Source organism: Nansenia antarctica (assembly GCF_963989245.1).
Source record: "Nansenia antarctica genome assembly, chromosome: 1".
In the NCBI taxonomy this organism is placed as follows: domain Eukaryota; kingdom Metazoa; phylum Chordata; class Actinopteri; order Argentiniformes; family Microstomatidae; genus Nansenia; species Nansenia antarctica.
Window position 1 is genome coordinate 62,548,859 of NC_137674.1, and position 15,914 is coordinate 62,564,772.

The 15,914-nt window shown below is 49.7% G+C and overlaps 1 protein-coding gene across 1 annotated transcript in view; it reads right to left on the minus strand.

Annotated features, from left to right (window-relative positions):
* Positions 1-13,508: 13,508 nt before the first annotated feature.
* The window catches only part of itpkb (inositol-trisphosphate 3-kinase B), a gene marked incomplete at both ends in the record, with an annotated part of 32,891 nt that continues 30,485 nt past the window's right edge, over positions 13,509-15,914 (minus strand). The window contains 2 exons of the mRNA XM_080524713.1: positions 13,509-13,742; positions 15,760-15,831. Of these exons, the coding sequence (XP_080380839.1) occupies positions 13,509-13,742; positions 15,760-15,831 (306 nt within the window). The remainder of the gene's footprint in view (positions 13,743-15,759; positions 15,832-15,914) is intronic.

The following is a 15,914-nucleotide window of genomic DNA, read 5'->3' on the forward strand; positions in this document are numbered from 1 at the left end:
TTAGCATTAGCATTAGCATTGGAATTAGCATTAGCATTAGCCTTGGAATTAGCATTAGCATACAAACAACTAACACACGGTAACGGTATCACATATGAACAAACACATTTATTTACAGAACTGATGTATACATCCCCAGATATATACATTCCCTCCCCGCCGGCCACACACACACTCAATCACTCACTCATAGTCTCTGGCCTGAACAGGCTTATAGTCCCGGGCTGTGGTGCGCGTTGAGGCCTGGTTGGATGGCATGTGCGTCGAGGAAGGTAGCAGACGAAAAGGGGGGGGTGACGTAGCAACGCGGAGGGAAAGGGCCTTCTTCGTAGTCCGCGCCGAGGGGTGAAGGGCTCAGGTCCGGGTGGTCCACGTCGAAGCTCCGATGGAGTCAGCGTTCGGTCGCAGTCCGCTCGTGGAGGCGACGATTCTGTCCAGTTTGGCGTCTCGCTTGGTCCAACGTTTAACAGCCGGCTGCTGGCAAGGCTGTCTAACGGGGACACAACTAAACGGGCTATACAGCTCTGAACTCGATAATCACTTTCCTGGCGTCTTCAGCTCCTGCACGGTGTGCGTGTTACTGAATCCGCCATCTTAGATTGACTTCTCGTTGCTCTCTCTCGTTTGGTCTCTCTCGTTCTGATTCTCATCACACACTGACACACTGACCACTTCCGTCTCTTATATATACACCACCGAACCTAGCATCCGGGTCACGGACACACCCCGGATATACTACGTCATCAAACATATACATAAACATTACAATAACAATACATACACTTCACGAAACGTATATGAATAGTATAGAAAATAACAAAGGAAATAACTGGGGCAAAATAGGGCTGGTTTGGGGAAATTAAACTGGCTCTAAACTGTGGGCCTTCACAACAGCCGCCCCATGAAACCCTCGGTTTCAGTTAACTAAGGAAGGCACACTGGCTAGGCTGCTCTAGCAGCGTGAGGTAGGAGGTGATAGTGTCCTTCGTAATTTGCGGGAGCTCAATCAGGCGTGCCACAGGTCGGGTGTAAGTGCGACCACCAACGTCCACGATGGCCGTCCGCACCCTTCCATCCGGACCCGGCAGGACCTTGGTCACTCTGCCTGTCTGCCAGGCGGCGCGTGGAAGGGACTGGTCGATCACCAGTACCACGGCACCTTCGGACAAGTTGTCTCTCTCCCTCGTCCACTTCTGCCTGACTTGCAGGGTCGGCAGGTAGTGCAGTATGAACTGCTTCCAAAACTGGTCCGCGAGCACCTGGCTGTGCCTCCACCATCTTCTTCCGGTGAGCTCTGCAGGGTCGTAGACTACCTGAGGCAGTGCAGAGTCTCGCCGCCCCATCAGCAAGAAGTTGGGCGTAATGGGATCCAGATCTGCTACATCACTGGAGGTATAGCCTAGGGGCCGGGAGTTCAAGATGCCCTCAATCTCTGCTAGTACAGTCCCGAGCACCTCATCGGTAGGCACCTTCTGTCCGAGAATGGTACGTAGCACGTTCTTTACTGAGCGAATCTCCCGCTCCCAGGCTCCCCCGAAGTGTGGAGCATTTGGGGGGTTGAACTCAAACTTCACTTGCTGGGAGGCGAGTCGGTCACGGGCCTCCTCAGTCATCGCAGCGTAGCTCGCCCTCAGCTCGGCCTCACCACCGACGAAGTTGGTGCCTCTGTCCGACCGGAGGGTCTTAGGGGTCCCTCGCCTGGAGGTGAACCTCTTGAAGGACATGAGGAAGCTGTCGCTGGTGAGCTGGTGCAGAACCTCAAGGTGCATTGCTCTCGTCGTCAGGCACGTGTAGATGATGCCCCACCGCTTTTCGGAGGCTCGCCGGTTTCGGACTAGGAGTGGCCCGAAACAGTCGACCCCAGTAGAGTGGAACGGAGCCTGTCTCAGTCGCAGCCGGTCCTCGGGCAGATCGGACATCATGGGCTGCGGCGGCGTGGCTCGCCACCTCTGGCAGTCCGAGCAGGACCTTTGATATCTCCGTACCGCCTCCCGTCCATGGAGTATCCAGAATCTCCGTCGTACCTCCGCGAAGACACGCTCTCCACCCGCGTGCTGCACTTTGTCATCATGGTGCTTGATGACCAATCTGGTGACCTGATGCTTAGTGGGAAGCACGATGGGATGCTTCGTGTCCAGGTCTAGATCTTGAGCGCGGCGCAGTCTGCCACCCACGCGAATGAGAACACCGTCGAGCTCTGGAGCTAAGCCGCGGAGTCTACTGTCCGAGGGGATCGGCTTCCCTTTCTCGAGACACTCCCGCTCTCGGGAGAAGGCATCCTGTTGGGCACTCTGCAGCACCAGGAGCTCCGCCGCGGTGTAATCTTCGGCGCTGAGCGTAGTATCTAGGGGTAGACCGGCCTGGGAGCAGAACATCCTCTTCTGCAGCTCTTCGAGCGTCTCACACTCCTCTCCTGGAGTAGTCTCAGGGTCTACGACCTGGGTGACTCCGCAGAACAACGTCTTACGCAGCTCTTTGTCCTCTCTGTCTTCTGCTAACGCCGGCGTGGCTGGCCACTCTGACTCCCGCTCCTGTAGGAAGTCTGGTCCCGTGTGATACAGGTGGGGCTCCGCCAGATCCTGGAGAGTTGCCCCTCTCGTGATGACGTCAGCAGGGTTCCTCTTGGTGTCTACATAACGCCAGCAGTTCACCTCAGTCAACTCCAGAATCTCTGCGACTCGGGTGCCCACGAACACCTTATACCGACATGAGCTGGACTTCAACCACTGGAGGACGGTAGTGGAGTCTGACCACATGGTGACGCTCAGCAGAGGTAGCTGGAGCTCGTCGAGCAGGAACCTTCCCAGTTGCGCGCCGTTCAGGGCAGCACACAGCTCCAGTCTTGGGATGGACTGTTGCTTTTTCGGCGCCACTCGGGAACGCGCCAGGACAAACGAAACGTGGACTTCACCTCCAGGCTCTGCCGCTCTGACGTATGCCACGGACCCGTACGCCATCTCCGAGGCGTCGCAGAATACATGTAGCGTGATGACACTCCTCTCTAGGTCCGTGGAGGGAGGGAAGTAGCTCCGCTGCAGCTTGATGTGCTGGAGAGTGGGAAGTTCCTGCTCCCAGGCCTTCCACTTCTCTTCTAGGTGACGAGGCAGAGGATCGTCCCATCCTCGTTCTTGGGCCCACAGCTCCCGGACAAGCACCTTGGCCATCGTCGTGAAGGGAGCGATATATCCCAGTGGGTCGTACTGGCTCGCTAGAGTGCTGTATATCGTTCTCATCGTGACGCGTTGGGGCTTGGCAGGCTTATTGCGATAGCGTAGAGTGTCGGTCTGGAACTGCCAGATAAGTCCGAGCGTCATCTCCTGAGCATCATCTGGTGAGTGCGAGACCCAAGCCTCGCTGCTGGTCGAGGTGGCCCCCTCCGGGAGGTCTCTGATGACTTGCGGGTCGTTGCTGGCCCACTGGCAGATCTCAAATCCACCCTCCTGGAGATGAGCACGCAGGTCCTGGACTAGCTGGCGGGCTTCCGTGGCTGTCTTCGAACTGTGGAGGCAGTTGTCCACGTAAAAGCTCTTATGGACGGCGTCAAACACTCCAGGAGGTGCCGTCTCCTGCGCGGCGTGAGTCTGTAGCGCATAGGTGGCGCAACAGGGGCTGCAGGTTGTCCCGAAGGGTAGCACCTCCCACTGGTAGATAGAGGGGTCGGGGTCGCTCGGGTCCTCTCTCCAGAGAAACCTCATGAGTGGCTTGTCTTCCTCCAACATCCTGACCTGGTGAAACATTCGCTTAATGTCACCACTGACTGCGATCGGTTGCTGACGGAATCGCACCAGAACTCCCAAGAGGGCTGGGGTCAAGGTTGGACCAGGGAGAAGATAGTGGTTGAGGTTGAGCTTCCCCACCTGGTAGCTACAGTTGAAGACCACTCGGTTCTTCCCGTTGTGGTGAACATTGTGGTGCGGGAGGTACCAAGACTCGGCACTCTGGTTCGCCTCGGCTGGCTCAAGCTTCTTCACCAGACCGGACTCCGTCAGTTTCTTCATCTCCGCTCTGTAAGAAGCAGCAAGGACCTCGTCCTTCCTCATACGCTTCTCAGTGCTGGTCAGACACTGTAGGACGGTTCGAGGGGATACTCGAAACTCTGGCATGAGTTCTCTTCGGAGCAGTGGTGTGACGTATCTCTTCACACCCTGGACTTCGATACGCACTGTCTTGGCTTTAAGGAGGTCTATGGCGTAGACGTCCTCCTTGGACCGTACGTAGAGCTTCTCATTCTTGTATGGCGCAACGTCTAGCGTCCACAGCTTCTGGACGTTGTCTAGTAGCGCCGCATCCATGGAGTCCACACTGGTGTGAAGGCAGTTGATGGTCTGCACTTCTTCGGTGCGGACATGGAGGGATGACGTAGCTCTCCCGTCTCTATCTCTCCACTCGGTAGCGCCTTGGAGGGCCCACCCAAGCGCAGTCTGAACAGCCATCGGGCAGCCTCGTGGTCCTCTCAGCGGAGGACGGAGCGACACGATCAGTTCAGCGTTGTCCGAGCCGATGAGAAGGGTTGGCTCCGCTCCTTCTATCGGATGTAGGTCTACTCGCCGTAGGTGGGAATATCTTGCGCGTAATCTCTCCAGGGGGTAGTCGTAGCGGGAGAGCGCTAGCTGGTCTGCGGTGAAGACATTCCGAAGCCGATATCTGTCCGACGGCCGCCCCGCCGGGGAGATAGAGAAGTTGATTCTCGCCCCGGTGACCTCTTTAAGGTCGCGACGTATCGTGCGCAGAGTCAGCTTCTCCTCAGTCCCGTGGAGCCCCAACTGGCGCACTGCCTCCTGGAGGAGGATGGTCCGTTCCGACCCGTCGTCTAGAACGGCGTACGTGTCGTACACAGCGTTGTTGTGGTGCAGTCGGACCTTCACCACCTTCAGTAGGACCTTGGAGCCGCTGCTCTGGGTTGGGTCTAGATAGTAGACAGGTGTCTCCTCTTCCGGTGCGCTACCGGACCTAGGGCTTCTGGTGCCCTCGGTGGACCTGGCGAGGGAGACCTCGTGTAGGATGTTGAGGTGGACCTCCTCACAGCGGTTGCACTTTCTCCTCAAGGTGCAGTTCTTAGCCAGATGGTCGCGCCCACAGTTCCAGCACCTCTGGTTCTCCTCGAGCCACCTCTGCTTGGCCTCGGTACTCAGGTTGTTGAAGTCACTGCACTCATTGAACCAGTGCTCGCTGGTGCAGTACGGACATGGCGGTGGACCTCTCCGTCCCCTTTGAGGGGGTTGAGAGGAATCCTTTCCCTCAGGTCGGGCTTTCCTCTCTCTCCGAGGCTCCTCCTCCGTGTGCAGCACTCCTACTGGGCGTCCTCGGTTCGAGCTCGGCCTGTCCCAGCGGTCTCCCTTCTCCCTCTCCTTCTTCGGCTCAGCGTAACCCATGGCGTCTACGTTGGTGTCATGCACTTCCTCCAGTAGGAACTCCGCGAAGGCAGCCATGCTCAGACCCAACTTCCCGGGGTTACGAACGCGCTGCTGTCGCCGGAACCTCTCCTGCCGGAAGCGTGGGATCTTGCGGAGCAGCCGCTCTACGTTGGAGGTGCTGTTGATCTCGCTGGCGCCAGCTGGGCCCTGCGTCTTCAGCATTCCAACCAAGGTGTGCACGCGGAGCGCGAAGTCATCCAGCGCCCGTTCATCCTTGATGGGGGCCTGCTGTTCGAGGGCTTGCAGTTCAGCAAGGGCGTGGTTCCAGGGACGACCGTAGCGGGCATCCAAGTCGGCGAGCGCTCTGGTGTAAGGTGTCGGTGCGGAGGCATGGGCCAGTACCATGTTGTGGGCTCTGGGGTTCCTCACATGCTGAAGGAGAATCGCATATTTGTAGGACTCTGAGCAGGAGTCGTCCAAGAGCGTGTCTAGGCAGATGCGTAGTTCCACATACTGGCTCCTGTCCTCGTCCTTGAAGAAGGGGAACTTGGGTCCCTCCACCTGGGGAAACATCCTGTAGTGGATGATCGGGGCTGGAGTGACGGTCTGGGTGTCCGGCCTGCATGCATTTTGGTGCACTGGAGGACCTAGGGGTGTGCTACGCTCTTGGGGAATGGCTCCCCTCCCGGGCAGCGACGCTGGCTCCCTCTGGGCCGCGTAGCGGTCGGGTCCCTGGTCCTCTTCTTTCCAGGTGGTCAGCTGGGCCTGTAGTTGGACAGTCATGGCGGGGGTCATGGAGCCATCGGCGGGGGGTTCAGGAGATGGCACTCGAGAGGGCCGTGCGGATGATGCTCTGGAGCTACGGGCCGACGGAGTTCTGCTGATGCACACGTCGCGCATGGTCTGCATCATTTCCTCCATCTTCTCTGCGTGCAGTTGCTCTCTCGCCATCTGCCTCTCCGCCGCGCGTTCCGCCCCCTCCATCTGGAGGCGCTCGCGCTCGTACTGGATGCGTTCCCTCTCTAACGCCTCCTGGCGCTGTCTCTCCGCCGCACGTTCCGCTCCGTTCATCTGGAGGCGTTCACGTTCTAGCGCCTCCTGGCGCTGCCTCTCCGCCGCGCGTTCCGCTCCGTCCATCTGGAGGCGTTCGCGTTCTAGCGCCTCCTGGCGCTGGAGGCGTTCACGCTCGAACTGGAGTCGTTCCCGCTCTAACGCCATCTCGGCCTGTTGGCGCTCCCGCTCTAACGCCATCTCGGCCTGTTGGCGCATACATTCTGACAGCGCGGCACTACTCCCTCTGGAGTGCAGGCTATCCGCCCCAGAGGCAGAACTGCCCACAGAAACCCTGGACCGGGAGGAAGCCACTGAACGGCAGGAGCTAGGTCTCGAGCGCGCCGTACTGGGAGGCAGATCGTTAAGGCTGAGGCCCTCCCTCTTCCGCCCGCAGGCGCTGTCGGACCGGGCCTCTCCTTCCTGCTCTTCCGTTTCTACGGCAAAACCCTGCTGTTCTGCCATCTCATCCTCCGGCTGGTGCTCGTTGATGGCTGTCTCGGTGCTAGCCACCCGCTCGCCGGCGGACACCTCGGCCTCTCCGACCACCGTATCCCGTGGAGTGCGCTCCTCGCTACCACTCAGTGAGCTTTCGAGCTCAAGCTCATACTCCTGTAACCTCGGAGGCAACCGCGGGACTCTCTGTGGTCGTGGCTCTGGCTCAGGGGGCGGAGAAGGGGGGGTAACTGTCTGGTCTGGTTGGCTGCGCTCAGCCATGCTATCACTACACTACCTATCCGGCTCGAAGGACCAATTGTAACCAGGGAGTAGCTAAAAGGACTGTAGAATTTAGGAAGGGGCTGGTTATCTAACTAACTCTAAGCTAAATAGGCAGTGTAGGAGGATACAGGCAGGGGGCGCCAGCAAACCGTTAGACTAGCAGTTACTATCGTTAGCATTAGCATGGGAATTAGCATTAGCATTAGCATTGGAATTAGCATTAGCATTAGCATTGGAATTAGCATTAGCATTAGCCTTGGAATTAGCATTAGCATACAAACAACTAACACACGGTAACGGTATCACATATGAACAAACACATTTATTTACAGAACTGATGTATACATCCCCAGATATATACATTCCCTCCCCGCCGGCCACACACACACTCAATCACTCACTCATAGTCTCTGGCCTGAACAGGCTTATAGTCCCGGGCTGTGGTGCGCGTTGAGGCCTGGTTGGATGGCATGTGCGTCGAGGAAGGTAGCAGAAGAAAAGGGGGGGGTGACGTAGCAACGCGGAGGGAAAGGGCCTTCTTCGTAGTCCGCGCCGAGGGGTGAAGGGCTCAGGTCCGGGTGGTCCACGTCGAAGCTCCGATGGAGTCAGCGTTCGGTCGCAGTCCGCTCGTGGAGGCGACGATTCTGTCCAGTTTGGCGTCTCGCTTGGTCCAACGTTTAACAGCCGGCTGCTGGCAAGGCTGTCTAACGGGGACACAACTAAACGGGCTATACAGCTCTGAACTCGATAATCACTTTCCTGGCGTCTTCAGCTCCTGCACGGTGTGCGTGTTACTGAATCCGCCATCTTAGATTGACTTCTCGTTGCTCTCTCTCGTTTGGTCTCTCTCGTTCTGATTCTCATCACACACTGACACACTGACCACTTCCGTCTCTTATATATACACCACCGAACCTAGCATCCGGGTCACGGACACACCCCGGATATACTACGTCATCAAACATATACATAAACATTACAATAACAATACATACACTTCACGAAACGTATATGAATAGTATAGAAAATAACAAAGGAAATAACTGGGGCAAAATAGGGCTGGTTTGGGGAAATTAAACTGGCTCTAAACTGTGGGCCTTCACAACAGGTACCGTAGTTTGAAACGTAGTTTGAAACCTATCTTGATTCTGACATTCTTGGACAACTGTTTAGAGGAACCCATGTTTTTTTAACACCAGACACAACAGCCACCGCAGTTGGATACTTTAGAAGGCATGGAGTTACTTCAGAATATGTATAGTTCAACCCTGGAATTATATTCACCTGACTCATTGAAGCCCTAACGAGTAAATCACCTTGGTCTGGGCCTTAGTAATCATCTTCTCAAAAGGTAACGAAGAATAATCCAAAAGCGTTCCCAAACTTTTGCACAGGGCCATTTTCCTTCTTTATAATTTAAAAACTCTGAAAAATGAAAATAAAAAGAAACCTTGCTTTAAATTGTAATTGTAACACGGTTGCCAAAAATGTTTGCACCCCACTGTATATACAGTGCCCTGCGTAAGTAATGGGCCAGTGAAGTACTTGTTCTTCTTACACTCCACAATTACTCTGAGGTTGAAGTAGATATTTTCAGCTTTTATTTGTTCCGCCATTCAGAAATTAGGGTTACACTTACCCTAGGGAAACACTTTGTATACATAGTCCCCTAATTTCAGGGTGACAGTAATGACAGTAATTCAGTAATGGCACATATTATCAGATGTCCAAATTAAGCACTCATGTTCAGTATTTGGTAGACAATCCTTTGCATGCAATAACTGCCTGAAGTCTGCGACCCATTGACCCCACCAGATGCTGGATGCTGGGTCTTCAGTAGTGTTTTTAGGTCTTTTTGTCTAAAATATGTCTGGGAAAATGAAATGCATGTTCAGTTGGATTGAAATCTGAAGATTGACTTGGCCAGTCAAGACCTTATGTCTCTTCCATTCCACGGATTACAATGAGCCTGTTCTCTTGATTTTCTACCTCCACCAACCTCCCCTGAATCATATAACACTCAATGTACTCTGTGTCTGTGATGTAGAACACACACTTCAAACAAGTAGATGATTCATGTCTCAACCATAAATAGATCGCCATGAATACAAATCAACAACGAAACTCCTACAGCACCATGTCAATGATTTATTTACCTTTGTGTGTCAAGTAGGCCATTCTGTTTTATTACAGTGGTATTATTATAGTGGCTATTTATTCAAGACAGGAGATCTATCTTATACATGGCAAGAACCAGATTTATATTAGAGCAGGATTCAGATTAAGAGCAAGCTGTGAAATGTGCTTGACATGATGAAAACACCACATTGAAATCCTAAACATTTAACCCATGTCAGGAGAGTATGTCGGCTCAACATTAAATAAAGACGCATTAAGGTCGCATTTTAAGCCATTGTGCAAAATTTACTACAGTCAAATATTGTACAGCCGAGCACAGTTTGTGCAGTATTAACATGGCATTGATTTACATAAGCAGAGCAGATCCATGGGTGGTGACAGCAGAACAACCAGAAGACCTTCAGGCACGGTGTGTGGTGACCTCAGAATGGCCCCAAAGTGTCACAGTGTGTGTGTGTGTGTGTGTGTGTGTGTGTGTGTGTGTGTGTGTGTGTGTGTGTGTGTGTGTGTGTGTGTGTGTGTGTGCACTGTGCACAATGCTGGGATGACCCAATCATGTCAGGCCAGCTCAGGGCTGTGTTTAGCAGGGCACAACATTCTGGAACGTTCAGATAGAAATACATTGTATGTAGAACAGACACGTCTCTGACATTTAGAGAAGGTTATCACTCTACTGAGAATGACTATGACGTCTCTATGGCAATCTCCACATCAACTAAACAACCTACTATACCACTCCGTTGAGGTATAGTAGGTGTGTGTGTGTGTGTGTGTGTGTGTGTGTGTGTGTGTGTGTGTGTGTGTGTGTGTGTGTGTGCGCGCGTGCCCCACCCTCACCATAGTTCTGAACATTGCAGCTGAAAATGAAAAAATATCAGTGACATGACTCTTTTCTCAACATGTCAGAGACGCAGGCATGTTCTACTCAATTCTTTCTGCATGTTACCGAACGCTGAGCCCTACTGGACGCAGACAGGTCATTCGATCACAGGTGTCACAAGGCACTAAAGTGCAGACCAGCCATCTGGCTTGGCTTGGTACAGACCGAACACAGACGTCTTGTTCCTCTATGAAACACAGTATTTACATGTTATAATGAAGCAGTGACTCGGGCATACTGTTAGTAACAGTGACCTAGGCTACTAGAGGGTTATATCAACACAGAGTTTCAGCCAAAAGCCAGAGTTTCAGCAAAGTACAGAATAGTAAAAACAAAATAAGATTAAAAAAAAAAAAACAGAAAGGAAAAAACATGCAGCTACATTTAGTGTTTTTGTGCAAATGTCACAAAGAAATAAATATGGTCACGGGTATGTCATTCTAAGAGACTTCACAAAAACAACAACGAAAGTATGAGTATGGATTTTCAAAACAACAACTCCAAAGTTGTTGAAAGAAAATACTAAACTAAACAACATAAAAATAATGAAATAAATTCATGTCTAAATGAAATGCACCCTGATCTTTTGTTTTATGCTTTGTGTAATACCGTTCTGTAACAGCAGAGGGCAGCCTACTAACAATGAACTTTATTTTGTGGTTCAGTAACACAGACAGTTCCACACTCTAAATATACCACAATCCTGAACATCATAATTGAACATAGAAAAGTGTATTTAGTTTTACAGGGTTTAAGACTGATAGTTGTGCCTGGTGTTGAATGATGCATAGATACAGTGGTAGAAAGAAACTACAGTAACTGTGGTCCCAGATTATTGGTAAATACTTCTTGCTAGAATCAATGTTTTGGAAGGTTTAGAGAAGTGAAGAAGAGGAGTTTTTTTCTGCCCCTAGTTTGCTAATTTACACCCATACACCTCTCTCAGTTCCTCCAGGTGAGAGCTCATTCTGGAACCTTCCACCTTTACTTCATAACTGAACTGACAGAAACATATAGCTTACATAACGTTCTGTTGTGTAATGTTGTGAGCAGAGAAGTGTAGAATATTGTTTTTTTTGTTCCAAATAATAAGTAAGCGAAGTTGAAAGCAGTATGCACACCCTGCGATATTGTCTTCTATATCCTCCTTGTACAGTGTTGTAAAGCGCTTTGAGTTGCATTTCATGTACGAAAGGCGCTATATAAATAAAGCTTTACTTACTTACTTACTTACTTACAGTATGTATAAGCAAACTAGCTGTAGCCGATATGTAGCAAACAGATTTCAAATTGATTCCAAACAGATTTCAAATGGATTCAAATCTTGACCTGAAACAGGCCTCTTTCTCTCTCCCCAGGCCTCCAGTCTACCTTATTAGTCTACCTCAGTCCGTTCACCTCAGGATGTTTGGACAGCCAGGAGCAGGATTTGAAAGGCAAATAGCAATGCAAACATCGATCAGCAGCCACCTGCACAACAAACCATACTCAAAGACAGCACCAGGATGTGATGATCATTTTAACAGCAGTGATTACCATGGTCAATTGCTAGGGCTCTATACCTGTACTGTACTTCCATGTCAGTGCACCACCACAACATGGGAGGCTAGTGGAGGTGGGAATCGGAGGACGTGTGTTTGATTCCACTCCTTATTCCGTTCCGTGCATTACAATGAGCCTGTCCTCCGATTTCTACCTCCGCCAGCCTCCGCTGCGCCACGGACAGAAAGTTGTGATTTCAAGCCAGAAGAACCACGGCAACCGTTGATTTCACAGTCCTATTAGCCTATTAGCACTGGTATTTTCAATGAAGGTCATGAATTGTAAATTCTTAGGTCACATGTCGTGTAATTACATGGTCATTTGGTAGGGACAGTGAAATTAAGGTTTACCAGGAACTGAGCTAACCCAACCAACTAGTATTTTACATCTGAGGCGAAGTCGTTGTTTACCAAGGGAGGATATGATGACACTAGGGGAGGTTGGTGGAGGTAGAGATCAAAGGATGGGCTTATTGTAATAATGCATGGAACGGAATTCCTGCTACCTTAATGGATATCATTCCTCATTCCATTCTATGCATCACAATTAGCCCGTCCTCCGATTTCTACCTCCACCAGCCTCCCCTGGAAGACACTACTGTTATAAAAGAATGAAAGCTGCATTAGTCCATGGTTGAACCGGCGTAGGCACTTGGCATTTCCAGAATGAAACCACACCACTTCTCTGTTGAGTTACAAAGTCCTGTGAAAAGACTAGTCACCCACTCCCTCCGCTTCACCTACATACAGGACAGTACATCTGAGCTGAGAATAGTCGGCTTGGGTCGGTCGAATGAAAATGTTATCAATGTAAAAGTTCTGAATGAATGAAGTCCTGAGTGCATATCTGAGTGTTTCCCTTGTCTATGCGCAAACTGCGGTCTCACATTCTCTATTTCCACCATGAAGGCACAGGAATTAATATAGGCACATCACACTCTCTCAAGTATACTATTACAAGAGGAATTTAAACATAACAGCAAATTCAGTAAAGGGGTAACAAAATAAATATGGAATGAACTATGAATTAAGAATGAACTGTATAAGCAAACAATGGTTATATTGACCTACTATGGCATTTCAATTCTATGTTACTTTCTAAACACAGGAAGTTCAAATCCAGACTATTGAATTCAGCTTTTAACACACACACCATAGACATTGTGGTAACTCATATGAAATGTAATATTGTTAAATTTTTCCATGTAAGACATCTACACAACGTTAGCTAACACTAAAACCATTCTGCAAAGAACTCCCATAAAAACATAATATTCAACTCAAATCTCAAGAATGTTTTATAGATAAAACTAGCTGCAGAGAAGAATCTAACCCATGGCCTTATCATACAGGAACAAGACTGTACAGCTGGAGGTATGTACACAATCTACAAGTTTACACAACAACAATAACAACAACAACAACAACAACATCAGTGATTACATTTCACTCGTGTGGCTACAGTTTGTTTTCAGGCCAGGGGAGTGGAGGAGCAGAGGGATGGAGGGAGGGTAGGATGGAGGGAGGGAGGACTGGGATGGAGGGGGGGTAGCCTGCAAAGGGCCTGCACCTGAGGCATAGTTGTAGTGCGAGGTGTGGTCCTGCAAAAAGGGGGGGGGGGTTCACTTTACAGTGGGTTGGGACCTGGTTGGGGGTCAGGGTGTGACTGGGGAGGGGGGGGGGGGGGGGGGGGGGTGGACAGGAGGACAGGGGGGGGGGGGGGGGGGGCTTGGGGGACTTGGTCTTGTTGAAAGGGGGTCACCATGTGTGTGAGTGTGTCTATGAAGTGGTCCGGCGAAAGAGGTCTGCTGTGGGATGGGGCTTTCAGAGTGGGTCAGAGTTAGCCCCTGGGGGGTCCTGGGTCACCATGGTAGTGAGTATGTCTATGAGGTGGTCCAGGCCCCAGAGGTATCCATCCTCACGGTTGCCCTCTTCCCAGGTGGCTCGGTGGCAGAGCTCCTCTCCCTCTGCCAGGGGCGTGGTCTTCCCAAAGTCTATCATCCACACCTTGGCCTGCTCCCGCTTGTCGTGGACGAAGAGCAGAGAGCTGCCAATCACCTGGGGGGACGGCACAGAGGAAGACACAGGAGCTTTTTAGTACATTTTTAGTCTTAATAATACATAGTACAATACTTCAAAACAAACACTGTCATGTAATACACTGCCGTTGAAGTGATGTGGCTGTGTGTGTGTGTGTGTGTGTGAGTTTTTGACTATTCAACAACAGGAGGTTTAAATGGAGTAGATGAAAGTGTGTGAGAGCCACCCTAGGAGGATAAGGAGTGAGTAATAATAAGAAAGGCCAGCTTCTGTTTTGTGTCGTCTATCTCAATATGTACACATGGTGTTTTATGTTCTGAATGTTATCAACATTTAATAAATATCTGCCCATTAAACAAACACCCCTTTGTCATGACATTAATAATAACTTCAAGAAACATGTCGTCTGTAGAGCTAATAATCCTCATATTCATGGTAATCATTGTATCTACATTGGGCAAATGACTGCCCATTGAATAAACACTGTTCCTAATGCTCTGTTGTGTTGTTAATAATTGTGACAGCAGCTGGTGAAACCGGGAACAAGTCGGCAAGCAATGAAATTGTTCAGACTTTTATTTAGAAAATGTTGATTTTTATTGTTGTTGAAAATCAATGACACACTCGCTAGTCAAGCCAAAATATTGTATTTACATTGTTAGCAGGCTCACAAAACAAGCTGGGTTAGTTGACTAGCGGGTGTGTCATTGATTTTCAACAACGTTGACATTTATTTACATTTTTTCGGAATAAAAGTCCAAACATTTGATGGGCTGCCGACTTGTGCCGACAGTTTCACCAGCTGCTGTCACAATTATTATTCTGTATTTGAGTAAATAAACACTAAAGCAATTTTCTGTGAAACCCTACTCTGGTTGATCTCCTATTATACACTAATCGTGTTAGTGATCGTAATCATTTCTGCATTGAACAAATAACTTCCCATTAAATAAATATTCCAAAGAATGCTCTGCTAGTACAGTAAATGTTCATCAGAATTATGCGGTATAAGCTAAATATTTGCTGGGAAACATAATCCTACTGTCAGAACAGGGAGTGTTTGTTTGATCATAAATATTTGTATTCTGTGGTTGGATGCTGGTGAAGACAGTGGAAGAGACACCTGCAGGTAGGCGCTACTGATATGTCTCACTGCAGTGGAGGCTGGTGGAGGTAGAAATTGGAGGACGAGCTCAATGTAATGCATGGAACGGAATGACAAATGGTATCAAACAACTAGGCAACAGCACTGGGCTGGCCTGGGTAAATATCCACCACCATAGTTGCTAAAAGAGAATTGAAAAGCCAATGTGAAAAGACAATGTATCCGAGCCATCACAGTACAATTCAGGTCAGCCCTATAGTATGTTTACATTTACATTTTTACATTTTTGGCATTTAGCAGATGCCTTTATCCAAAGCGACTAACAACAAATACATTTGTCTCAGTAAGTGAACCATCTATCCATCAGTCATCATAAGAACAAGTAATCTATGCTAGTCTCCAAGGCAATGCGTACAACATGAGTTGGTTTTTTTCAGGATCATCTAGAATCTAGATGCACAGTTGGGTGATTATCTAGATTATCTAGATTCTAGTGTGTGTGTGTGTGTGTGTGTGTGTGTGTGTGTGTGTGTCTGTATGTGTGTGTGATGTGTGTGTGCGTGTGCGTGTGCGTGTGTGTATGTAAAGCCCCTATCTGACCCCACCTAAACTGCAGGACAACAGTTCATTCTCTTCTACTTAATCCCCTATCTTAACTTTTCTTTTAATAGGCCATTACACCTTCAGGAGCATGACTACACTTCCTGTTTGGAATGACAACATCCTGTGAGTGGTCAGTGTTTGTGTGGAAGCTGTTCCATAGCCATTGTCTCTGGATTTCCACTGCGGAGATTGTTTTGTCTCCTGAATCCGATCAAGTTTGCTCCATGGGCGGATCTCCACTGCTTACATTTTGGTTAAATGTTACCAAGTGGAAAACAAAATACCAGGCAGTGCGTCACCAGGAAGGACAATCAGAGCTTTCTTTACCTCGTGAGTCTTGAAGAAGGTTGATGTTTCCAAAGTTCCCCTGATGTCCTTCAGCCTATGGAGATAACATGTCTGAAAACAGAACACAGAACACAGACAGTATTATTGACTCAGCCTTGGGATGCTGGAGGGGGAAGTTAAGATACTTTTTTAAT